This window comes from Phyllostomus discolor, chromosome 6 (assembly GCF_004126475.2).
Source record: "Phyllostomus discolor isolate MPI-MPIP mPhyDis1 chromosome 6, mPhyDis1.pri.v3, whole genome shotgun sequence".
Classification (NCBI taxonomy): Eukaryota; Metazoa; Chordata; class Mammalia; order Chiroptera; family Phyllostomidae; genus Phyllostomus; species Phyllostomus discolor.
The window spans coordinates 101,884,627-101,912,619 of NC_040908.2; the positions used below are offsets into that span (position 1 = coordinate 101,884,627).

The 27,993-nt window shown below is 36.5% G+C and overlaps 1 protein-coding gene and 1 pseudogene across 2 annotated transcripts in view; one reads left to right on the forward strand and one right to left on the reverse strand.

The window, feature by feature from the left end:
- Positions 1–3,845: 3,845 nt before the first annotated feature.
- The window catches only part of CEP126 (centrosomal protein 126), a 98,377-nt gene continuing 74,229 nt past the window's right edge, over positions 3,846–27,993 (forward strand). Inside the window, exons 1-2 of one of the 2 annotated variants that reach the window (XM_028516066.2) lie at positions 3,846–4,192; positions 10,889–11,008. In XM_028516066.2, the coding sequence (XP_028371867.1) occupies positions 4,065–4,192; positions 10,889–11,008 (248 nt within the window). In that variant the 5' untranslated portion in view covers positions 3,846–4,064. The remainder of the gene's footprint in view (positions 4,193–10,888; positions 11,009–27,993) is intronic. The other variant, XM_028516063.2, reaches the window with a different exon arrangement.
- LOC114501122 lies at positions 27,085–27,182 on the reverse strand (annotated as a pseudogene).

The following is a 27,993-nucleotide window of genomic DNA, read 5'->3' on the forward strand; positions in this document are numbered from 1 at the left end:
CCTTTTCTTCATTATATAAACATGCCTAAATGTTCACTCTCTTAAAATTACGAGGCAAAGCAAAACTTTCCTGAATCTTGCTTCCTGTTCAAGGTATTATTTTCTCCATTTCCTTTCCTAGCCTGAGAACAAGGCAGAGGCAATAGTTTTTTATGTTTCCAGCATAGTGATTGGTATACAATAGGCCCTCAAATGTAAATTAGTGAAGTAAAATCCTAAATATTCTCTGTGTTTATTTCTTCACTGTCTGTTACTTAAACCCAAACAATTCTTATCTTTTAACCTAGTGAAACTTTCTCAGTTTCTCCAGTGAGGTGGTGTGGGGTAGTTTGCAGTGCTGGATCTGGGACCAGGCTGCCTGGGTTTGAATCTTGATTCCTCCACTCCCTTGCTCTGGAAACCTGGGCAAAATTACCTAATATCACTGTAGCTTAATTACTTCCTTTACAGAATGAGGATGATTATGTAGATTCAGTGATTTAATATATATAAACACTTAGCATAGTACATAAAAAACAAAAAGCACTAAAATGTTAGGTGGTGGTATTATTATTATTTTACTAGTCTATAATACCATTCTAACATTGCTACTCCTAATGAAAACATTAGGAGTAGATGAGTATTTCCCTTTAATCTTAAATTTCTAGTTTTAAGTCTTATGAAATTGAAATGAAGATGGCAGAACATTAGCAATTTTTAACCAGCCAGATGTTAAAATTCTTTGTTCTTTCACAGCTTGCCAAGAGACAAATTCAGAAAATTCTTAAGGGAAAAAAAAAAGAACTCTTCAGCAGAAGATGGAAAAAACAGCCTCAGCCAAGATGAAAGTGAAACCTGAATAAATTGGTCATCACAGGATGACTTACCATATAACTCACAAGGTTATAGCAGTATTCAAATTAGATTAAGTTGTGGGACTATGCATTGTAACCATAAAGTGGTTACTATTTGTTTCTTTTGTAAATAGAACATAGTTAACAATTTGTGAGAGCATATTAATAAAGTCAAATATATAATAGGCATCTCACATTTTACATTTGAAGCCTAAATCTTAGTCCTTCCCCTTATTCCTCAGCCTATTCCCTTCCTATCTTAGTAAAAGGCAATACCTTTTATCCACTTGTTCCAGTTCCAATTCTGAGAGTCACATTTGACTCTTTATTTCCCACTCACTTACCACAACCATTCATTAACACATCTTATTGGCTCCAGGTTAAAGGTTCGAACACTTCTTGCCACTCCCATTACTACCATTGAAGTCCAAGTTTCCATAATTTCTCATCTAGCCAACTAAAATAACATCCAAGCTGGCCTCATTGTGTCTACTCTTATCAACTATAATCTAAATTTCCCCCCAGCAACTAGAGTGCTGGGGGGAACCTAGAGCAACCTTTTTAAAGGTTAAATTAGATCTTATTACTCTCTTACTCGAAATTCTCCAATAGCATTCCCTCTATTGGAAGTTGATTTTATATTAATTTCTTGCACACTCTATAAGCCCCATCAAATTTGAAATACATCTCCCATGAACTTCTCCAATCTCCTATACTGGCACACAGTGCCTACCACATTCTGTTTTTTGATTCAGTAGTCTTATTTCTGTTCCTTAAACACTTCAAACAAAACACTGGCCTCAAAGCCTTTTGTATTTACAGCACCCTTTGCCTATAATATTCTTCATTCAGATATTTGAATGACAACCTCCTTTCTGCATTCAGACCTCTGTCCTAATTTCCCTTTCTCAGAGGACTTCCCTGAGCACTCTACCTCAAATAGAACTAACATCAGTCTCTATTTCCTTACACTATTTCATTTTCCCTTGTAACACTTTTCACTACATGATATATCCTGGTGGGGAAGAAAATATAAATACAAGCTTCATGAGCATAGGACTTGAAAGTTTTGTTCACCACTGTATCCCTAGCACTGAGAAAGTGCTTAGCACATGCTTAATGTATATTTACTTAATAAAAAATGAATCATTTTATGGTTTTAGAGTGTGAAGAATTAAGCATTATACTTAACTGCAATGTCTCTTCTAAGAAAACAAAGATTCTAGTATATTTTATTGCTTTATTCATAGTTGCCTTTCCTGTCAAGAGGTAAATTGATAAATATTCAAATTATCTTTTTATTATACAAATATCTAAACTTAAAGCCTTTTTTTTAGAAACTAGGACTATATAACATAAATAAAATGTCGAAAACCTGCTTAATATTTTAATAAATAATTTAAAGGTCAAAAAATTAGTTCCTGTGATTTACTTAAAAAAAACCGTTGTGCTTAAAATTTTTGTTCTTGGTTATTATAAAGCAACATATGAATGAAGAATGTTTATATGAGCAAATATTTGTAAGCAACCAAACCATGCCTCTTAATGCTAATACAGCATGCAACAAAGTAGTAAGGTGCCTAGGAGTTATGAGACATAAACTAATAATATAGCAAAAGCTAGATTTTCAGGAAGGCTAAACATGCATGCCTAAATATTCCAAACAACAACCACAACCTTCTTCCCTTTTATTTTTACCTTGCACTGCCCTACTTTCTCTCCCCTCACCCTCTCTGTCTCTCTCTCTCTCTGTGTCTCTCTCTGTCTCTTTGCTCTAATTGGCCCTAGAAAAACAGACTTGTGATATAGCGATGGGAATAGAATCAAGGTCAATGCCTGTGGCCACACCAGTTAAAAAGTTGTCAACATAGTTAATCATCCAAGTGTACACATCTAGTCTTTCTTTGCCAAAATTATATATCCTCTTGGCATTGACTTGAAGAGGGTTTAAGTGTTTTGTGTTCTAAATCAAAACAGATTTGTTGTTGCACTTTAAAATCTCAGTCACCAGAGCACATTATTACTTGAGTCATTGCATCCAAGTTTGCAAAAACTCCATTTTAAATAGTTTCAAATGGAAAGGTTTATTATTTGAACTCTAAAAATGAACAAATTGATTCACAAAGGCAGAATCATTTGAATGATGGGTGAGTGATCTTTATTTGATTTGTACATTCTGCTTCCAATTTGGGGATTTTTCCACCAAAACAAACAAAAGCCCCTAGCTGAAATAGAGTCAGAATTTATATGTACTTTTACAACAGGCTCCAAAAGAAAGTTTCAACCTTTTCAAATCTTCATTTGCATAGTCATTAAACTTATGGCTCGAAAATCCATTCAATTTTCCATACCTCCTGAAACAATTTCAATATGATCTCTTTTGGCATATCTTCCCAAGAGAGTGCTAGGTTAAATCTGGACGTCTTTCCAGGCCATCGATGCTGTGATGGTCTATTTCCAGAATCTGGCAGCAAGGAGCCTTTGAAATGTAAGAGTTTTAAGTAGGGAAATGTCCAGGAAGACGACTGCAGACGGAATGGCAGAAGTATAATGGAGTGGATGAGAGAATGCAGAAAGGAAATTTCCACTTCAGAAGCTTTTTAAAAGAAAAGAGTGATGTCCCAAAAAGACTCTCAACTCAAACTCCACAACAGGATTCGGTAGTTAAACAACAAATCCTACTCTGAATTATTCCTGAAACAATCGTTTCAGAATCCCCACGGTGGGTGTCTCGGAGGACTTCGCAACTCACTGTTTTTCATCACTCTCAACACCCCTAAGAAAACATCCTCATAAATAGGGAGGTAGAACTGAGTTGAGTTCTAACGCGCAACTGAATTCTCCACTCCTGCGAAGACTCAATCAAGTCCCTGGACACCCAAGGTTCCCACCGGCCGCCTGCAGGGCTCTGGGAGAGGTCGAGGGCCGCTAGAGCCTCCCATTGGCTGCCCCGCCCCGTCCGCCCCGCCCCGACACCCTGGTTTCTGTCGCGAAGGACGCGGCGTCGGTTAGTTGTCAAGATGGCGGCGGCCGGGTTGCAACCTCTACCCGGCAAGTTCGCCGCCGCGCCTGCCGTCCACCACAGCCACTAGCGCCGCTGAGCGCGGATCCCAGCTGCAGCGGTCATCCTTTCCGCGCCCTTGAGTTGGCACGTGAAGGACCGAGGAGGAAGCCGGAGCTGCTATGAGGGAGGCGCTAGGGGCGAGCCCGGAGGCGGCGCTGAGGTGAAGGATGCTCACTGGGAGGCCCGGAGCTCGGAGTGCCGTCGCGGGACTGGGCACTGAATCCTCGGACACCCGCGACCAAGCCCCCCTCAACCCTCGGTTGAGCGGTGGGCGTCACCGAGCTGCCGTGTACCTGTATCCTTCTCAGCCTGGCTCCCGGGGCAACGTGTTGGAAGCAGGGCCCATCTTTTTTTCTCATTAGATTCCTATTACCGCTTTCGGAAGGTAATGGAAACTCACCAGTCATCTTAGTGCGGTTATTCGCCTTAGCACTGTTGTTGCTTCCCCTAGAACTGAAATAGACCATTTTCTCCTGTGTCCGCTTCTTTCTCCACCTTGTTATCCCACCCCCATTCTTCAACTTTGGTGTAAAATTTTTGCGAATTTTAACATGCATAAACTGTGTGTTCTATGGAGATTGTTATCTTGCCTCCTAGAATTATGCCATATGCCCTTTGCTTAATATTATTCTCCTCCTGATTGATCATGCTACTTTGAGGGAAGAATTCCACAAATTAGTAAAATGTTTTGCTATCTTCAAAGAGTACGTTTTAACAGTTAACCTAACACACCGCTAATTCATTTAGCAGAGCTACTAAAGCCTAGCACAGTCGAGTATTTTGTTTTGCTTTCCATCCTCTTCCGAGTGTGTTGTCAAAGAGACAGCAGAGAGAAAATTAGACGCAAAGGACCTGGCTGCTTCGTGCTGGATTCTTTCTGACCTGTTCCTAAGACTTGGTGGAAGCCCACCTTTGATGTAGTTGTTGGTTACATTGTAGAAAATTGAAAGAGTCTGGGTTTTATTTTCAATCTATGTAAATTGTGTTTATTCCTCCAGAAAAATGTTATTATAATTAGCATTTAACCTTTGTATTGTCAAAGGACTTGGCAGTGACGGTGTTGTATAATCAATCACCTTCTTTAGTCTTATCGGAAAAGGGAATTGTCTTTGTAAGTTAACCCCATTTTATCCACATTGCCTCCCACTTCTGGGACGTTGCAATTTTAACAAGTTAAATATAATTTAGTGCCTGCTCTTTGGCAGACTCAGTTCTAGGTACTAGGGATAAAAATGTAGTGAGGGAGACATATATACAGAGCTTCATATCTGTTTAAATATTTCTTCTCTGATGCATACTTTCCCTAAGCATTTGGCCCTTCTGTGTGTTTTTTTCCTATGGCAGGTTCTCAAAATGTATCTCAAAATAGCATCTCCTTGTTCCTCTTATCTGTTCACTGCTAACCCCACTCACTTTGGCTTTTGCCTTTGCTACTTCCCCAAACCAGTCCTCTCAAAGATGTATTCTGAAATAAGCAATATTGTTCTCTGTATGGATTTGATTCTGTCCCCTTGACATTGTGTTTTCTTGAACACGAAACTCCTGTTACAGTGATGCTGATTTATCTCTAAATTAGGAAATAGGGAAACATTGTAAATGGCTTATTGACAGCGTATATTCTATCATCTTCATTAATGAAATGTTGTAGGTGGAATTCTTTTAATTTTATATGTCATGAATGTTGATACAGTCATCAGAGAAATTCAGGAGTACCTTCAATGATCAAAACAAAAAAGTTAATTACAGAATTATAATAATGGCTCCCTGTAAAGACATAAATAACTAAAAGTATGATTAAAATTTAAAAAGCTATAAATGATCATTTCAATAGATCCCCAAGAGGCTTTGATAGAACCCAACAACCTTTGCTAGTATGTGTATATGTATACATATATAAATATGTATGATATCTATCTGTATATTTTTGTTACTATACATAAATTACATAGAGTATGTATATTTATTTTGGAATAAATGAATTCCTTTTTAATATAATAGAGACTATAACACTAAATCAACAGTATCATGTTACAAGTTAAACACTTAAGCACCTTTTATAAATATTAATTTGGATTTTCTTAGTGTCTGTAGTGTTTCCCATGGAATACCTGGTACAAAGTAGGTGCTTAAATTTATTTGAATGAATGACTAAGTGAGAAAATATGAAAGACCAGTAGTCTTTAAAAAAAAATAAATCAAATGGCCAAGGCCAGGTAGCCAAGTTGGTTAGAGCACTGCCTGATGCCAAGGTTGTGGGTTCTATCCCAGTTAGGGCACATATGAGAATTAACCAATGAATGCATAAATGAGGACAACAACAAATGGATGTCTCTCTCTCACTCTTTCCCTCACACTTCCCTCCCTGTCTCTAAAATCATTTTTAAAATTTTTTTAAAGTTCAAGTGACTTGGTAAAATCTGATTTTCAAATATTCAGTGCTGAGAGACATCCAGCTTTCTATTTGAGTCAAAAGTTTTTAAGTATATTTTACTGATTATGCTATTACACTTGTCCCATTCTTTTTTCTCCCCTTTATCCCCCTCCACCTGATACTCTCATTACCTCCAGCATTACACCCCTTAGTTTATGTCCATAGGTCATACTTGTAAGTTCTTTGGCTTCTCCATTTCCTATACTATTCTTTTTTTTAAGTTTTTATTTATTTTTTTCAGAGAGGAGAAGAGAGGGAGAGAAACAACAATGTATGGGTGCCTTTCACACACCCCTAACTGGAGACCTGGACCACAACCCAGGCATGTGCCCTAGACTAGGAATCGAACTGTCAACCCTCTGGTTTGCAGGCTGGCACTCAATCCACTGAGTCACACCAGTCAGGGCTCCTATACTATTATTAACCTCTCCCCGTCTATTTTGTACCTACTGATTATGCTTCTCATTCCCTGTACCTTTTCCCTCTCTCTCCCCTACCTCCTCCCCACTGATATCCCTCCACATGATCTCCATTTCTGTAATTGTCTTCCTGTTCTAGTTGTTTGCTTAGTTTGTTTTTGTTTTTGTTTTAGGTTCCATTGTTGATAATTGTGAGTTTGCTGTCATTTTTTGATCATAGTTGTGATCTTCTTTTTCTTAGATAAGTCCCTTTAACATTTCATATAATAAGGGTTTGGTGATGATAAACTCCTTTAACTTTACCTTATATGGAAAGCACTTTGTCTGTCCTTCCTTCTAAGTGATAGAGCTTTTAGACAGAGTAATCCTGGATGTAGGTCCTTGCTTTTCATGACTTTGAATATTTCTTTCCAGCCTCTTCTTGCCTGCAAGGTTTCTTTTGAGAAATTGGCTGGCAAGTCTTATGGAACTGCTTTGTAGGTAACTCTCTTCTTTTCTCTTTCTGCTTTTCAGATTCTCTCCTTATCTTTAATCTTTGGCAATTTAATTATGATGTGTCTTGGTATGTTCCTCTTTGGGTCCAACTTGATTGGGCCTCTCTCAGCTTCCTGGATTTGTATGTCTTTCCCTTGCCAAATTATGGAAGCTTTCTTTCCTTCTTTGTTCAAATAAGTTTTCAATTTCTTGCTCTTATTCTCCTTCTGGCACCCGTATGATTCAGATGTTGGAATGCTCAAAGTTGTCCCAGAGGTTCCTAAGCCTCTCCTCACTTTTTTGAATTCTTGTTTCTTCATTCTGTTCCAGTCGAATGTTTATTTCTTCCTTTTGTTTCAAATCGTAGAGTTGAGTCCTGTTTTCCTTCCCTTCACTGTTGTTTCCCTGTATATTCTTCTTTGTTTCACTTTGTATAGCCTTCACTTCTTCCTCTGTTTTGCAACCATGCTCAACCATTTCTGTGAGCATCTGATTACCATTGTTTTTGAACTCTGCATCTGACAGGTTGAGCTATCTTCTTTGCTTAGCTCTATTTTTGGAGTTTTGATCTCTTCTTTCATTTGGGCCATATGCCTTTGTCTCAGCACCCCTATTACATTGTTAGGGGCGGAGCCTTAGGTATTCGCCAGGGTGGGGCAACACACATCACTGTGATATGGCACTGTATGTGGGGAAGGGGTCCTAGAGGGAACAGTGACGCTTGCTTGGCTCTCGACTGGCTTTCAGTCACTTCCCCCACCACCCATAAGCAAACTGGGCTCTTCTGGTGCTAATTCTCAGTGGGCAGGTTTGTGTACATTCTAGGACCCCGTGGGTCTCTCCAACAAACTATCCTGTGAGGCTGGAAGTTCTTCTGCCAACACAACCCGCACAGACTTCTACAGTCAGAGAGTTTGAGGCTTTACTTCCCTGGGCTGTGTGGTCTGTCTCGCTCCCCAATTGTTCCTCCTGGTGTATCAGCACGCCAATGTAGGACTGCCCAGTCCACCAGCTGCCACCTTGCTGCTGCTTCTTCTCGGCTCTTCCTACCAGTCTAGATGAATGTTTCTTCTTTAACTCCTTGGTTGTTGGACTTCCTTACAGTTTGATTTTTTGGCAGTTCTGGTTGTGCTTTGTTTCTAAATTGGTTGTTTCCTTCTTTTGGTTGTGTGAGGAGGTGAAGCATATATACCTACGCCACCATCTTGGCCAGAACTCACGTCATAATTTCTTGACTCGGCTATAAAAGAAAAAGGTTTTATAAAGTTCACCTAATTAAAATTAGCTAAAGTGAATTGTCTCATGGACCCATCACACTATGCCTTTTTTCTCATAAATATCTCTAGTCTTTTCCCCTGTCATTTTTATCCTAGCATTCATTTTTTCTCTTTCCTACCCAGTTTATACCCTATTCTTGGTTACTTGCACATATTTTCTCATTAACATTCTTAGTCTTTGCCCCTGAAAGGATTAGTAGAATTCGCCAAGCATATACCAAGAGATAATGACATGTTCTGTTAATAAGTATCTTAGTGTGGCTGGGTATAGGATTCATGCATGGAAATGTTAAGAAATAATGTTGAAAATAGAAAGTATTGTATTCCAAAAAATTTGGAATTTATCATAGAGATGATAGGAGCTTTTGGAGAGCAACGAAGAATGAGAAAACCAATCAGGCTTGCAATTAGCTGGCTTTACAGAGTTTTAAAAGGAGGACAAATTTAAAAGTAAATTTAGAAGTTAGGAGTTAGAAGATTACAGAGGTACTCCAGGCAAAAGATTTAGAATGCCTGAGTCAAGGCCACCTGAGCCAAGGCAGTAGAATGGGTTACAGAGAAGAAAAAGGATCAGGATAGCTCTAATAAATTCGGCAGGAATATAGGTTGTATGATATATAGTTGTTTGTTATAGTAACATATTTAAAACAATATAAATGAGCTCCAGTTGGAGAAAGACTTAAACTGGGAAAGAGAGCCATAAGGATGAGGTAGAGTAGATTAGTCTGTGCTTTTAATTTACAATCATTATGCATTACTTAATCCAACAACCCATAGGATTGGGTTTATTTAATGTTAACTATATAAAAATTACCTTTTTTGAACAGGTATTTAACAATGACCTTATGGAAATATTTTATTTCTATGGGATGGCTTATAGGAAAAACAAAAATTTAACCAACCATCTAACATGTTTCAAACTTGAAGATCATACTTTGAAAAGTTGTGCCCTGGCTGGCGTAGCTCAGTGGATTGAGCGCGGGCTGGGAACCAAAGTGTCCCAGGTTCGATTCCCAGCCAGGGTACATTCCTGGGTTGCAGGCTATAACCCCCTGCAACCTCACATTGATGTCTCTCTCTCTCTCTCTCTCTCTCTCTCTCTCTCTCTCTCTCTCTCTCTCTCTCTCCCTCCCTTCCCTCTCTAGAAATAAATAAATAAAATCTTAAAAAAAAAAGAAAAAAAAGAAAAGTTGCAATGCAGCAGAATTCTTTATAATTAGCAGGCAAAAACTGTAATACACGTTTTTATATTTATATGTAAACAAATATATATGTATAATGTGTATATGGAGCAATTAATTTGATTAAATTTAAGACTGATTGTCACAACATTACAAACATTACATTTGTGATTTTCTTTATGTTCTTATGATGAGATCTCAAACTTGTTGAACAGAGAACAGAATTGACTCCACCTGCATCATAGTCCTGCATGCTTCTCACCTGACCCAAAGCAACTCCTCCTACAGCCCTACACCCAGCCTGTCAGCATTGCTCTAGTGTGCCTTGAAAGCAACTAGCACTTTTCTCTACTGCCATTTTGTGATTTTCAGCAACTAGCTGGTTTGTTGAAATCTGAGTCTTTCTAATAAAGAAAGAGTCTTTATTAGACTCTTGTCTAATGTAGCATTTTAATTGCTACATTAGACAAGAGCAAGAGAAGTCTTTAGCTAATTACATGCTAGCAAAAATCAAAAATTCTTTTCTTTTTTATTTCATTTTTATAAATTTTTCAAAAGAAACTTTATGTAAAATCATCTGTGTATGTGTACCTGTATGTTTGTGTTGAGATGGTGCAAAATTTTATAATAAAATGATAAATTATAGTCAATGATATAAAGATGGTTAATATAGCAATATTAATATAGCAATATAAATGAAAATGAATAAATTCCATTGGAAAAGTTTCAAACACCCAAAAGTTTATGTAAACATGATTGTTTTGAAATATATGATAGAGTTTTTTATAATATTGATACTGAAAGGATCCTGAAATCTACAGAAAAGTATAATTCATCTACTGTCTATTAGTGAAGTATAACCTTCATTTTCCTATATGTATTCCTAAGATAGTAACTTGTTCATCAATACTTAAATATCTGTACAATGAATGAAATGATATGCAGTCTCCTTATCTGAGCTCATGATATTTTAAAGTAATTTTTTTTTCCCAGGGAAAACACGATATACAGTTCTAATACCAAGTCAGAATTTTTTTCTGACATAAAACATATGCTGGTCATGTACTAATACTCACGTTTACACATACTAATTGTTCCACAAAAATACTGTGTCATCAGTATGAGGCTGTAATTTTATTTATCATTATAGCACTGACACTCATCCTCTAAAGACATAAACCATTGTCCTTAACTTTATGCTATCATTAGAGATATGAAAATCCATCTAGAGAAAAATTTAGAAGAAGAGCGCCAAATATTACTGCAGCAACAGAAAATATGTCGAAATCGAGCACGTAAATATTTTGTGGAGTCAAACCGGAGAAAAAAGTAAGTAATTGAATTTTATTCAGAGTGTACAAATTCAAAGTCATTTTAAATTAATAGTTTCTATACTTCGTAGCATTATTAATCTAAGTCATGACAACAGATTATCCAGTCAAGATTTATGTGGCTTTGTACATTTTATAACTGTTTTTTCTGCCTAAAGTACAAACATAGTGGTATAGTATCTAGATTACTGACTGTGACCGTAATTTTCTTTTCATAGAATTTCTGATTACAGTATCATATACACTTCTTAAAATGACTATAAAATGTGTTATCTTCTTTATTTTTTATATCGTTTCATGATAAATTAAAAGATTACCAATTAGTATTTAGTCTCTAATAGGATATACTTTTATTTACTATTCAATTCTGTGTACTTTTCCTTTATGTGCTAGTCTCATTTATCCAGTCAGAAAAATGGAGGGAAATACAAATAATGGAAAGAATTTTATAAATGACTGCCATAAAAAAAGTTTTCTAGTATAAGCTGGAAAGTAAAGTAAAAATGCAAGCTATCCATCACTGCTTAACATTTGTTTGAATTATTAAATTTTTTGTTAAACACAGAGTAGTTATGCCATTTTTTTGTTGTTGTTGCTAACTTGTCCATATGCCTTCAATATGCAAATGGCAGAAAAGCCGTTGAGTTCATTAACTACATTATTGGGCATATGTTGCAAATTCCATTTACAGAATACAAAATTGTTTGCCTATTTTTTTCTGGCATTATGTTTTGCTTTAGATTAACTCTCCCATTTTTTAGTGTACTTAAATTATTTAATAAAACTTGGTTTTGTTTTGTATTTGTTTGCTTCTGTTTTTCTCCTACCTTTTGGCTCCTGAAACCTATAAAAGGCACAAAACAAATGTTCAATAAAGCCAAATAATCATATGTTGAAAGGGTCATGGGCTTGGGGTCAGAGGTCTACATTAAAGTCCTAGCTTTATGAGTTAGAGAAAGTTATTTAATCTCTTTGAATCTTAGCTTCTCACTTATGGTTTAACTTAATACCATCTATTTTAAGAGATTGTTATGTAGAACAAAAAAAAGATAATTTTAGAGAGGGATAGCTGAGGGACATAGATAAAAATAATTATGGTGTTTGTCACATAGTACTTCTTTCCTATTAAGCTTATTTATTTTGTTGATTAATAAATTATTATTTGTCTATTGTTTTCTAATAATTGACTTGCTCTCTGAAATAGCAGGCTGTATATATGGATTTGATATTTAAATTCCCCACTTGTCTTGTCTAATCAGATACTTACTGTATTTTACTATGTATAATGTATACCCTTGTTTTTTGTGAGCATTATACATGGGATTATTATACCCATGGTATGTAATCATTATACCCATGTATAATATGCACACTTGTTTTTCCCTCAAAAATTTGGGCAAAAAAATGTGCATGATACACAGTAAAATGTGGTACATGAATTTTGATGTAAGAAATATAAAAGGAAAATTTTAGTTTAAAATTCTAAAATTCTAAATTCTATCTTTCAATAGAATTTCATTACATTTTGTTTTTCTATTATCCTATAATGCTACGCAAAGACATAAAAATTTCTTTTTTAAACATTTATCATTTGTCTATATTTCATCTTTTATTAAAGAGTCAAATTATGTGTATATGAATGAATTTTAAAATATGTATCAAAAAATTTTGATTACACAGATATATAATAAATCTTCAAGTACAATAGACTGATTCCTCCCACTTTATTTCTCTTTTTCAAAATTGATTTAGGTATTCTAATTTGTTTTCCTTTACATATAAAATTTAGAATTATGTGTGTTTGCAAAACATATTACCTGGATATTTATAGGCATTCCATTATAACCTGTGTATCTTTGTGGTGTAGGGAGGACCGACATCTTTTCTGTTATCTCCTAATAAATCTACTGAGTTTTTAATTCCAGTTGTGTTTTTCAGTTCTAGAATTTCCACTTGGGTTCTTTATATATTCTACTGATTTTTGAGACCTATTTTTTCATTTGCAGACATGGTCATCATTGCTTATTGAAGCATTTTTATCATGGCTACTTTAAAATCTTTGTCAGATAATTATAACATTCCTGTCATCTTGGTGTTGGCATCTTTGGATTATTTTTTTCATTCAGTTTCAGATGTTCCTGGTTCTTGGAATAACAAGTGATTTTCTTTTGAAATCTGGACACTTTCATGTTATGTTATAAGACTCTGGAGCTTATTTCAACCCTCACCTTTAGCTGGTTCTCTGTGGCATTGTCAACAGGGGGAGGCATTAGGAGGCAACACCTCACTACTGACAGATGGAGGTGGAAGTCTCAGTTAACTACACAGCATTTGTTGGCATCAAGTTGGTGGAATGGCTCTTTATTATTCTTGGTCGGTAGTGGAGGGTTGAGGTCTTGTCTACATTGACACCCTGGTGGGAGTAGCCTCATTTTAAAATGTTATACTTTATTCTTAAAAACAAATTTTTCTCCAGTTGCATTTTTAATTTGAAAGAGTGATAGTTTATTATATTTTTAATTTCTTTAAGTTCTAATTATCTTTAAAGATGATTGAGTTTTCAACTTAAATATGATCATATATATCTAGAAAATTATAACTACCTAAATCTGAAAATTGTAACTACCTAAATCTGAATAATCTTTTTTGTAAAGAAATGCATTACAAAACTCCTATTTTCCAGTTCTGCCTGTGTCTCCTGTGACCTCAGATACTCCTAATTCTACGGCTTGGTTCTATTGTTAAAGAACACTGTGGCCATGATGGTTATTTGTTCACTTCTTAGGAGTATTTCTACCAGAAGAAAATGATACTTCATAGATATGGATTCCTGGGAAACCAAAACAAACAATTTGGCATGTGGCCATTGTTTGATGAGGTGATTCTCTTTGAGCCAAGGTGGTTTTATGTTTCATGAGGCAGAACTGAACATGTTAAACACACACTTCAAAAGTTGCTAAGGCATATTATTCACAGAACCCAAGATATAGGTACAACCTAAATGCCAACAAATGACTAAATAAAGGAAAAAAAAAAATATATATATATATATATATATATAATGGAATATTATTCGGCCTTTAAAAAGAAGTAAATCCACTCTGGCCAGTGTAGCTTAGTTGGTTGGACCATTGTCCCATAAAACAAAAGGTGGCAGGTTTGATTCCTAGTCAGGGCATGTGCCTAAACGGCAGGTTTGTTCCCAGTCGTGATACATACAAGAGGCAACCAGTCAATGTTTCTCATATCAATGATTTGTTCTCTCTCTCTCTCTCTTTCTCTCCCTCCTCCCTCCTCCCCCCCTCTCCTCTCTATGGAGCCAAAGGGGAAAAAAAAAGGAAGGAAGGAAATCCTTCCATTTACAACAACAGGGATGAACCTGGAGGACATTGCACTAAGTGAAATAAACCAGACACATGGAGACAAATATCACATAATGTCATTTACATGTGAAATCTTTAAAAAAAAAAAGGTTTAACTCATTATAACAGTAAGAATGGTGATTGCCAGAAGCTGATGGAGAAAGGGTGGGAGAAAAGGAGAGATATTGATCAAAAGGGTACAAACTCAGTTAAAAGATAAATAAGTTCTGGAAACCTAACATGCAGCATGGTATAATTTCCAAGTGGAGCCCAGGTATTCACACACACACACAAAATTAGTAACTATGGGAGTTGATGGATATGTTAATTTGATTGGGGTACTCATTTCACAATGTATACAGATATCAAAATCATATTGTATACCTTATGTCTATATAATTTTTATTTATCAAAATAAATTTAAAAAAATTTTAAATTGCTAAGGCAGACCATGCTTCTTTCAGGAAAAAGGCTAATTCCAGGATTAATGGGAAGCAGCAAAATACTCTTCTAATTCTGATTTCTATACTTACAGAGAAGCTATCTTTCTCATTTTTGTCATTAGAACATTCTGTTCCCACAGCATATACCATAGTGCCTGACACTATGGTAATAATAGTAACTAGTCAATACGTGAATAAACAAAGAGCTGTATTAGCCATCACTACAATTGCTATTAAAACTTTTTTATTATCCAGCCCATTGAGTTTAGGAGTGGAAACTTCTGTTTGTTGGTCACATTTCATCCCTGGTTTAATTTGATTCAGTCAACCACAGGCTTTATTTCTTATGGTCCTGAAAAGTACTGTGAAATTATTGTTACTACTACATACATTTTAGCCCAAAGAATAGGACCATTGTGGAACAATATTAAATACTAGTGATGGTAATTCTGATTACATCATGGAACATATTATCTTCTGGCTTTGGAAAATCATCATTCCTCCTTGGCAAACTTTGCTGACTTGGTGATATTTTCTCAATTTCTCAAACATGCTAATCTTTTCTTCTTTTTCCCAACTCAAGGCTTTTGCATGCTGTTTTTTCTGCCTCAAGCCCTACCCTGTCTCCTTTCCATTTTTTTCATGACTAGTGTCCTTATTCTGAAAATCTTAGCTTAAATATCATGTCTGCAGAGAAATATTCCCTGTTTACCTTATTTAATATTTACTTACCTCAGTTATCTTGGTTCTCTATCTCAGACTAGAGTTTCTTTACTTCATAGAATTTATGACAGTAATTCTTTTGTTTATTTAGTTTTGTTAGCTTGCCTCACTACATTATAAAGAACAGCACAGGCATATCCATTTTTTGTATTGTTATATTTCTAGAAGATAAATTACTATTAATTCAGAGTGGTAGAAAACTGCTTTTAAAAGTGCTCTAATCTTTCCTGGCTGGTGTGGCTCAATGGATGGAGTGCCAGACTATGAAGCAAAGGGTTGCCGGTTCGATTCCCAGTCAGGGCACAAGCCTAGGTTACCGGCCAGGTCCCCAGTGGAGTGCATGCAAGGGGCAAGCACACATTGATGTTTCTGTCCCTTTCTCTTCTCTCCTTCCCTCTCTCTCTAAAAATAAATAAATAAAATCTTTCTTTTAAAAAGTGCTGTGATCTAAACACACTTCTCCAAGGAGGACATACAGAGGGCCAAAAGACATATGAAAGGATGCTCAACATCACTAGCCATCAGAGAGATGCAAATTAAAACTACAATGAGATACCACTTCACACCAGTCAGAATGGCCATCATTAGCAAATCAACAAACAAGTGCTCGCAAGGTTGTGGAGAAAAGGAAGCCCTAGTACACTATTGATGGGAATGCAGACTATTACAGCCACTGTGGAAAACAGCATGGAATTTCCTCAAAAATCTAGAAGTGGAACGGCCTTTTGATTCAGTGATTCCATTGCTGGATTTATACCCTAAGAACCCTGAAGCACTAATACCAAAGAACCTACACACCCCAATGATCATAGCAGCATTCTTTATAATAGCCAAGTGCTAGAAACACCCTAAGTGCCCATCAGTAAATGAATGAATCAAAAACTGTGGTACATTTACACAATGGAACACTATGCAGCAGAAAGAAGGCATTCCTACCATTGGTGACAGTATGGATAGAACTGGAGAACATTATGCTAAGTGAAGTAAGCCAGCCAGTGAAAGACAAATACCATATGATCTCACCTATAAGTGGAACCTAATCAACAAAACAAACAAGCAGGCAAAATAGAACCAGAAACATGGAAATAAAGAACAAACTGATAGTGACCAGAGAGGAGAAGGCAGAGAGATAACTGGGGAAAGTAGAGAATGGGGAAGTCAAGGACATGTACAAAGGACCTATGGGCATGGTCAATGGGTAGGGATTGACTGTGGGAGTGGAGGGGGGAAGAGGGGAAGGCAACAGGGGAAAAGTGAGACAACTGTAATTGAACAATAATAAAAAGAAGTGCTCTGATCTATTTGAAGTTGACATGTGGTCAAGAATTTATTCAACAGTTGTTTAAGCATGTCCCAGGTGCCAGGCTTTGAGTTAGGCTCAGAAATTCCACAAATTGAAAGTCCCTGCATTCAGTGAACTTAGTCTATTGAGGGAAGAGACAGTTAAAATGTAATGAACTCTTTCATTCATCAATTCTGTGGTGTGCCTGCTATGTTCCAAGCACTATGCTGTGTGCTGACATACACTATCCTTCTTATGATACCTAGAGTCTAATAAGCAATGCAGAAAGGTAAATAGATAATTACACTTTAGTGAGATATATACATTATGATAAAGCTAAGATTTATAGTAATAGGGTTCCATGGGAAGATGAATTTCATGTGTGGATAGTGGGCATAGAAGTGCTTTGAAAAAGAAAAGGAAAATTACAAAAAGGCTGTTACATTGTGTATAATATAGTGGTTAAAAACCTGGCTGAATAACACTTCTTCGTTTAGACTCCCAGTTCTTCCATTTTAGCAATAAGGACAGGTAGTGGTTAGTGATATGAATGGATAGCATGTGCTTTAACCACAGTGAAACATCACCTCACACCAGTGAGAATGACCATCATCAATAAATTAACAAGTGCTGGCGAGGATATGGAAAAAGGGGAACCCTTTTGCACTGGGAATTTATCTGAAGAAATCTGAAACATTAATGTGAAAGCACATAAATGCCCCTAGTTCATTGCAGCATTATTTATAATTACCAAGACATGGAAGCAGCCTGAGTGTCCATCAGTATATGTGTGGATGAAATAACTATAGGACAATTACACAATGGAATACTACTTGGCTGTATAAAAGAAGAAAGTTTTACCTTTTGTGACAGCATGGATGGACCTGGAGAACATTATGCTAAGTAAAATAAGCCAGTCAGAGAAAGATAAATACCATATGATTTCACTCTTATGTGGAATTTAATGAACAAAGTGAACTAACAAGCAAAATAGAGACAGACTCAGAGAGAGCAGGCTGACAACTCTGAGAGTGTTAGGAGGTAGAGGAATTGAGCAAAAAAGAAATAGGACTCATGGACATAGGACTCATGGACGTAGACAACAGTGTGGTGATTGCAGGGGTAGGGAATTATAAGGGGAGTAAATGATAACAGAGGAAATACAATAAAAATATTTCTCTTTCTCTGACTTATTTCACTTAGCATAACATCTCTAGTTCCAGTCATGTTATCACAAATGATAAAATTACATTCTCTTTTATGTCCAATTAATATTTCATTGTATATACAAGGTCTGTCCTAAAAAATGTCCAACTATTGTAATATAATGAGAATGGTTTGTGCAACATCAGTGTAACCTAGCAGCCAAGGAGAGAACTGGAATGCACATGCGTGAATAATGACTTCATTGTACTAGTCAGTGGAGGTGGGGGCAGTAGATGCCATTGAGTGAGCATGTGTACTGTGTGGCTGTCATATTCAAAATGAGTGAGTAGAGCAATGAATCTGCATCAAATTTTGTGTTAAGCTTGAGCATTCCTCCACGGAAACTATTCAGATGATTCAGAAGGCTGCAGCTATGGGCAACTGGTGGTTGGCAGCTTCATCACAACAACATGCCTGCTCATACATCACATCTCATGCAGAGAACTAAAATCACCTTTGAAAGTGAAGAGATTTCAGACTGTTGATGAGATTCAGGAAAGTGCAACAGAGCAGCTGATGGCAGTTGGGAGAACTGTGTGAGGTCCCAAGGTGCATACTTGGAAGGGGACTAAGGTGTCATTGTCCTTTGTACAATGTTTCTTGTATCTTGTATCTTCTTCAATAAATGTCTCTTTTTCAGAGTACATGACTGGATACTTTCTGGACAGGCCTTGTATATACCACAACTCTTTAACTCTTTAACAAATGCCCTTAATGGGCGCTTGGGTTACTTCCATGTCTTGGTTATTGTAAATAACACTACAGTGACCAAAGGGGTGCATTTATCTTTTTGGATCAGTGTTTTAGGTTTCTTCAGGTTTATACCCAGGAGTTGAATTGTTGGGTTACAAGGTAGTCTACTTTTCATTTTTTTAGGAACTTCCATACTGTTCTTCATAGCAGCTGCACCAATTTTGTATTCTCAACAACAGTGCAAGAGGGTTTTCTTTTCTTCACATCCTCACCAACATGTTGTTTGTTGATTTATTGAGAGATATGAGGTGATACCTCATTGTGATTTTAATTTGTATTTCTCTGATAATTATGATGTTGAATATCTTTTCATATGTCCATTGGCCATCTGTTTGTCCTTTTTGGAGACATACCTATTCAGGTCCTCTGCCTATTTTTCTTCATTGGGTTGTTTGTTTTTTCAGTGTTGAGTTCTATAAATTCTTCATAAATTTTGGATATTAACCCCTTATCAGATTTATCAATGGTGAATATGTTCTCTCATTCAGTAGGTTGTCTTTTCATTTTGTTGATGGTTTCCTTTGCTGTGAAAAAACTGTTAGTTTGATGTAATCCAATTTGTTTATTTTTTCTCTTGTTTCCCTTGCCTGAGGAGATAGTTGAGAAAAAATGTTACTAAGAGAAATGTTTGAGATTATAGTTTCTATGTTTTCTTCTAGGAGTTTTATGGTTTTGAGTCTCATATTTAAATATTTCATCCATTTTGAGTTTATTCTTGTATGTGGTGTGAGAGGGTGGTCCAGTTTCATTTTTTGTCATGTATCTGTCCAATTTCCCAACACCATTTTATTGAGTAGACTCTTTTTATCACATTGTATGTACTTGCCTCTTTTGTCAAATATTAACTGACCAAATAGCCATGGGATTATTTTTGGGCTTTCTATTCTGTTCCATTAATCTATATGTCAGTTTTTATGTTAGTACCATCTTGTTTTCATTTTTATTGTCTTGTAATATATTTTGATATCAGGTAGTGTGATTCCTCCAACTATGTTCTCCTTTCTAAAGATTGATGTGACTATTTGGAGTCTTTCTGGTTCCTTATAAACGTTTGGAATATTCGTTCTAGTTCCATAAAAAAATACTGTTGGTATTTTGATAGGAATTGTATTGAATCTGTAGATTGCTTTGGGTAGTACAGCGATGCAGACTCCAGCCCATGGGGTCCTTGTATTGTGGCTGTGATGAACAAATTCACACAGACTAGAGAAGTTCTGTGGAGAGAAAAGGACAGCATGGCCACTCTCTGAGTGAGAGAGGGCCCTGACCCCTGCATGGACAGGCTTTTATTGCTTTTCTGGGTACATTACATTGAGGATGGTCCTCATTTACTATGCACAGTTTCGCTGTAGGTGATTACCTTTTACAGATAACAAAGGAAAGAATGTTGCTAATTACTTCACAGAGAAGGATGTTGAAGATCAAGGGGAAATGTGGTTGAACTGGTTACACTCCATAGTTGGGAGGTTTAGCACACACTTTAGGAAGCCATTTTAAAGATACACAGTAAACATTTGCTGCCTCAATTCAGGGTGAAGGAGTATTAGCAAAAGCAAGCCTCATAGCAGCCTAGGTGTGATGCAGGCCTGATTCCCCACGGGAAAACTGATCCATGGGTTTGGCTCCTGTGTATCATCACTTGTGCCTGTCAGTTTCCCGATAGGGCTGGACTACATTCACCATACCACACAGAATGGTTCCTAATAGTACAGACATTTTAATTATGTTAATTCTTCCTATCCATGAGCATATTTGCTTCCATTTATTTGTATCTTCTTCAGCTTTTTTCTTCCATGTCTTATAATTTTCTGAGTACAGGTCTTTACCTCCTTGGTTAAATTGATTTCTAGGTATTTTTTGGATGCAATTGTCAATGGGATTCTTTTTCTTAATTTCTCTTTCTGATACTTCATTGTTAGTGTATAAAAATACAACCAATTTCTGAATATTTCCGTTGTATCCTACTACTTTACTGAATTCATTTATTAGGTCCAGTAGTTTCTTGGTTAAATCTTTGGGGTTTTCTCTATATAATATGTCATCTGCAAGTAATGGCAGTTTTATTTCTTCATTTCCAATTTGGATGCCTTGTATCTCTTCTTCTCTGTTGACTGTGACTAGGACTTCCAATAATATGTTTAATAAAAGTGGTGAAAGGGGCCCTCCCTGTCTTGTTTCCCGTCTTAAGGAAAATGCTTTTAGTCTTTCTCCATTGAGTTTGCTGTTAGCTCTGTGTTTGTTATATATAGCCTTTATTTATCTTGAGGTTTGTTCCCTCTACTCCCACTTTGCTGAGAGCTTTTTTTATAAGTTAGTACTGGAAGTTCTGGCCAAGCTGGAGTCATAGGTACATATGTTTCATCTCCTCACACAACCAAAAGAAGGAAACTACCAATTTTAAAACAAAAAGCAACAAGAACTCTCAGAAAATGGAACTGTATAGAAGTCTAACAACCAAGGAGTTAAAGAAGAAACAATCATCCAGGCTGGTAGGAGGGGTGGAGATGAGCATCCAGGGCAGAGAGGAAGTGGCAAGGCAGTGGCTGGTGGACTGGGCAGGTGAGGAAAGCAAGGCAGAGGCTGTCAGACTGAGCGGTCCCACATTCACATGCAGATAAACCAGGAGGAACAAACAACTGGGGAGCAAGGCAGACCACACAACCCAGGGTTCCAGCACAGACAAAATAAGCCTCAGAACTTCTGGCTGTAAAAACCTGTGGGGGCTGTGGCAGAGGGAGAAACTGCCAGTCTCTTGAAGGGTGGTGAGAGCAGAGCAGGCTGCATTGTTCTCTCTCTGACCCCTGCCCCACATGCAGTTCCACAACTCTGCGAAGTGGGTTGGCCTGGCCTGGTGAACACCTAGGCTTCGGCCCCTTGCAATGTAATGAGTGTGCTGAGAAGAGAAATATCACCCAAATGAAAGAAGAGATCAAAACTCCAGAAAAAGAACTAAGTGATGAGGAGATACCCATCCTGTCAGATGCAGAGTTCAAAATATTGGTAATCAGGATGCTCACAGAAATGATTGAGTATGGCTGAAAATTAAAGGAAGAAGTAAAGCCTATACAAAGTGAAACAAAGAAGAATATACAGGGAAACAACAGTGAAGGGAAGGAAAACAGGACTCAACTCTACGATTTGAAACAAAAGGAAGAAATAAACATTCGACTGGAACAGAATGAAGAAACAAGAATTCAAAAAAGTGAGGAGAGGCTTAGGAACCTCTGGGACAACTTTAAGCATTCCAACATCTGAATCATACGGGTGCCAGAAGGAGAATAAGAGCAAGAAATTGAAAACTTATTTGAACAAAGAAGGAAAGAAAGCTTCCCTAATTTGGCAAGGGAAATAGACATACAAATCCAGGAAGCTGAGAGAGGCCCAATCAAGTTGGACCCAAAGAGGAACATACCAAGACACATCATAATTAAATTGCCAAAGATTAAAGATAAGGAGAGAATCTGAAAAGCAGAAAGAGAAAAGAAGAGAGTTACCCACAAAGCAGTTCCATAAGACTTGCCAGCCAATTTCTCAAAAGAAACCTTGCAGGCAAGAAGAGGCTGGAAAGAAATATTCAAAGTCATGAAAAGCAAGGATCTACATCCAGGATTACTCTGTCTAAAAGCTCTATCACTTAGAAGGAAGGGCAGACAAAGTGCTTTCCATATAAGGTAAAGTTAAAGGAGTTTATCATCACCAAACCCTTATTATATGAAATGTTAAAGGGATTTATCTAAGAAAAAGAAGATCACAACTATGACCCAAAAAATGACAAAAAAAAACTCACAGTTATCAACAATGGAACCTAAAACAAAAACAAAAACAAACTAAGCGAACAACTAGAACAGGAAGAGAATCACAGAAATGGAGATCATGTGGAGAGATATCAGTAGGGAAGGGGAAGGGGAGAATGGGGGAAAGGTACAGGGAATAAGAAGCATAATTGGTAGGTACAAAATAGACAGGGGAAGGCTAAGAATGGTATAGGAAATGGGGAAGCTAAAGAACTTATATGTACTCATGGACATTAACTAAGGGGGTGATTGCTGGAGGGAATGAGGATACCAGGTAGAGGGGGATAAAGGGGAGAAAAAAGAATGGGACAACTGTAATAGTATAATCAATAAAACATACTTTAAAAAATCAGTAGTGGATTTCATCAAATGCTTTTCCTGCATCTATGATGTGATCATATAATTTTTTGTCCTTCATTTTGTTTATGTAAGTATCATGTTAACTGATTTACAAATATTGAACCAATCATACATGCCAGGAATAAATTCCACCTGATTATGCTGTATGATATTTTTAATGTAATCATGAATTTTGTTTGCTAATATTTTGTTGAGGATTATTGCATCTATGTTCATCAATAATACTAGACTATAATTTTATTTGTTGTAGCATCTTTGTCTAGTTTTTTAATCACAATAATGCTTGCCTTGTAATTTGAGCTTTGGAGTTTTCCCTCCTCTCAAATGCTTTTGAATACCTTGAAAAAGATAGGAGTTAGTTTTTTGAATGATGGTAAAATTCACTTGTGAAGCCATCCAGTCCAGGGCTTTTGGTTTTGGGGAGTTTTTTGATTGACTAATTTGATTATGTTGGTCATAATCAATCTGTTTAAAATTTCTGTTTCTTCTAAGTTTTGGGAAATTGTATGTTTCTAGTTACTTATTCATCTCTTCCAGATTGTTCAACTTTTAGACATATACTTGTTTATAGTATTTATGTATAATACTTGGTATTTCTGTGCTTTCAGTTGTTACTTCTTCTCTTTGTTTTCACGTATTTTTTATTGTTGTTCAAGTACACTTGTCTGAATTTCTCCCCCATTACTCCTCCCCACCCTATCCATCCCTACCTCCCTCCCCTGATCCCACCCCTCCTTGTTTTTTCTCCATGTGTCCTTTATAATTGTTCCTGAAAACCTTTCCTTCTTTTCCCCCAATTATCCTCTCCTGACTCCCCTCTGGTTACTGTCAATTTGTTCTTAATTTCAATGTCTCTGGTTATATTTTGCTTGCTTCTTTTGTTGATTAGGTTCCAGTTAAAGGTGAGATCATATGGTATTTGTCTTTCACTGCCTGCCTTATTTCACTTACCATGATGATCTCCAGTTCCATCTATGCTATTGCAAAGGGTGGGAGTTCCTTCTTTTTTTTTTCCCCCTACATAATATTCCATCATGTAAATGTACCACAGTTTTTTTTTATTTTAATCATTGTTCAAGTACAGTTTTCTCTCCCCTACTCCCATTCCAGCCCACCCACCCAACCCTCCCCCCTTCCCCCCCATTACCCCCCACCCCTAGTTTTTGTCCATGTGTCCTCCAAATTTGTTCCTGTAAACCCTACCCATTCCCCCCTGACATTCCCTCTTCTCTCCCCTCTGGTCACTGTGAGACTATCCCCTATTTCAGTGTCTTTGGTTATATTTTGCTAGTTTTTTTCTTTTGTTGTTCAGATTCCTGTTAAAGGTGATGTCTTGTGGTATTTGTCTTTCACTGCCTGGCTTGTTTCGCTTAGCATAATGCTTTCCAGCTCCATCCATGCTGTTGCAAAGGGTAGGAGCTCCTTCTTTCTTTCTGCTGCATAGAATTCCATTATGTAAATGTACCATAGTTTTTTGATCCATTCATTTACTGATGGGCATCTAGGTTGCTTCCAGCACCTAGCTATTGTAAAGTGTGCTGCTATGAACATTGGGATGCATAGGTTCTTTTGAATTGGTGTTTTAGTATTCTTAGGATATAGTCCCAGCAGTGGAATCGCAGGGTCAAAAGGCAGATCCATTTTTAGTTTTCTGAGGAAGTTCCAAACTGCTTTCCATAATGGTTGTACCAGTCTGCAGTCCCACCAACAGTGCACTAGGGACGCCCTTTCTCCACAGCCTCTCCAACACTTGTTGTTTGTTGCTTTGTTTATGATGGCCATTCTGACTGGTGTGAAGTGGTATCTCATTGTGGTTTTAATTTGCATCTCTCTGATGGCTAGCGATATTGAGCATCATTTCATGTGTCTTTGGATTTTCTGTATGTCCTCCTTGGAGAAGTGTCTGTTCAAGTCCTTTGCCCATTTTTTAATTGGGTCGCTTGTCTTCTTAGAGTGGATTCATATGGGTTCTTTATATATGTTAGAGATCAACACTTATCCAAGGTATCATTGGTAAATATGTTTTCCCATATAGTTTGTTCTTTTTTCATTTTAATGCTGTTTTCTTTAACCATGCAGAAGCCTTTTATTTTGATGAGATTCCATTTGTTTATTCTTTCCTTTATGTACCTTGCTCTAGGGGACATATCAGTGAAAATATTCCTGTGTGGAATACCTGAGATTGTCCTGCCTATGTTCTCTTCTGGGACTTTAATGGTGTCATGACTTATAATTAAATCTTTTATCAACCTTGAATTTGTTTTTGTTTATGGTGTAAGTTGGTGCTCAAGTTTCATTTTTTTTTTTTTTGCATGTAGCTGTCCAGCTCTCCCAACACCATTTGTTGAAGAGGCCATCTTTGCTCCAATTTATGCTCCTGCCCCCTTTGTCGAATATTAACTGACTGTAGAGACTTGGGTTTACTTCTAGGCTCTCTGTTCTGTTCCATTGGTCCATGTGTCTGTTCTTATGCCAGTACCAGTCTGTTTTGATTACAGTTAGTCATGCAGAAGCTTTTTAATTTGATGAGGTTCCATTTGTTTATTCTTTCCTTTATGTCTTTTTCTAGGGGACATATTGGTGAAAATATTGCTGCTTTGAATGTCTGAGATTTCCCTGCCTGTGTTTTCCTCCAGGACTTTAATGGTGTCACAACTTATATAAGTCTTTTATCCACCTTGAGTTTATTTTCATGTATGGTGTAAGTTGTTTTGTTTGAGCTTTTTCTCTTTTTTCCCTAGTGAGTCTGGCCAGAGGTTTGTCAATTTGTTAATCTTCCTAAGAACCAGCTCTTTGCTGCATTAATTTTTTTGTGTGGTCTTTTCTCTGTTTCATTTAATTCTACTCTAATTATTTTGTTCTTCCTTCTGCTCACTTTTGTCTGCTTTTGTTCTTTTTCTAGTTCTTTAACATGTAACATTAGGTTGTTTACTTGGAAGTTCTCTTATTTCTTCAGATAGGCCTGAAATAATATAAGCTTCCCTCTTATTATTGCCTTTACTGCATCTGAAAAGTTTGTTATGTCATATTGTCATTCTCATTTGTCTATGTATTATGTGATCTCCCTTTTGTTTCTTTTTTGCCCCAATTGTTTTTTAGTAATATATTGTTTAATCTACACATACTTGTGTTTTTTCCATAAAACACAATAATATCTTTGACATTTTCCAATATCAAAGTATTGTCAGAAAAATATAAGGCTGGTATTTTTTAATTGATTTTCTATTTGGATAATCTATCCATAGCTATCACTGGGGTATTTAGATCACGACTATGATTGTGTTTTTGTCCGTTTCTCTCTTTAATTCTGTTAGTAGTTGCTTTATGTATTTTAGTACTCCCTGATTGGGTGTATATATATTGAGAAGCGTTATCTCTTGATGTAATGTCCCCTTTGTCATTATAAAATGTCCATCTTTGTGTCTTGTTACTTTTTTAATATTGAAATCTATTCTATCAGATGTTAAGTATGGCTACACATGCTTTTCTGTGGATGCCATTTGCTTGAAGAATCATTTTCCACTCATTTTGAGCTTTTGTCTTTGCAACTGAGATATGTCTTCTGAAGGCAGCATGTGGTTGGGTTTTGTTTGGTGGGTTTTTTTTTTTATTCAGTCTGCTATTCTGTGCTTTTTTATTGGTGAGTTCATTTTCATTTAAGGTGATTGTTGATATATGAGGATTTCCTATAGCCATTTTATCTTTTGTTTTCTAGTATCTCTGTGTCTTTATTGGTTCTTTTAGCTTGTGTATCTGTCTGTTGTTTTAGTTTAGTGGGGTATTCTATATTTTTCTTCTGTTCTTTTTTTAAGCTATATGTCTCAGTTTTTAATTTTTTTGTTTGTGGGTACCGTTACTTTTAAGCAAAAGAAAGTTTCATATAGACAGTACTCCTTTTTCTTCTGCATGCATCTTATCTCCATCCCCCTTTGCAAATTTAGACCTTTACCTCTAAAACTTTTCTGGTTTTCTGGTTTTGTTTTCACAAGTGATCCTTATTTATGCTGTGAGTTCATTTACAAATTATAGTAGCTATTGGCTTCTTCCTCTCTCTTTTTTAATGTATTTACCTCCTTTAATCTTTATGTGATGTTTAAGTATATAGTAAGTACTCTATTCTGGAAAAAGGTTGTAATATCCTGCTCCTGAAAAATAATATGGAATGTTTCACACATGTGTGTGTCATTGTGGGCGCCATGCTAATCTCTCTATCATTCCAGTTCTAGTATATGTGCCACAGAACAAGCAAAGAACTTTTGAGTTGACTCATAGATTCTGCCAAACAAGCCTTGTCTCCCTCTTCCTAACAGAAAGTAGGATATTCTATTATTGCCTCCATTTAACTACCTCTTTTTGTATTTTTATCTCTCTTCAAAGTCTGCATTGTTTTTTTAGGTGTGAAAAAACATAATTTTATTTATTTAGACTTCAAAGTTTGCTCTACAGTAGGATAGTTCATCAAGAGATTTGAAATACCAATGTGAGACCAATAGCAATTGGTTCATATAATAATGAACCAATAAGTATAAACTAAATAGGAGATAAATGAAGACAGGAGGAGAAAGTAGAAGGGTCAAAGGAGGGAACTATATAAGTGAGGAAAGAAACACAGAAGCATAATTAAAAATGTGGTTTTGTAATGATGATTGTGGAAGTGCAGTTCATTCATATTTACATTTCCAGGGACCTTCATCTCTACTCTAAACATCCACAGATATTTGTTGGCCATGCCTTGGACTTGGTCATTAACTTGTCTGCTTCACTTCTACAAAGCTGCATTATTAAAAAAAAGAAAAGAACTGGTCTGCCGTATACTTTTTGCCCCTCAACACCCAGTTCTCTTTTTATATCTATAGCCAATTTAGGTGTCTTAAGATTCACATGCACCTTGAACCTGTGCATTCTTGTTTTCTCAAAGGTTATCTTCCTCTAATCTAGTATTAATTGTAGGTGGAGTAGGGAAGTGTTTCTCTTACGTCCCATCCTGATTGTTCACCTCAACTGACCCTAGCCATCCCAAACTCTGTTGGGTCTTGCTGCTGGTTATTTCAAGAATTTTT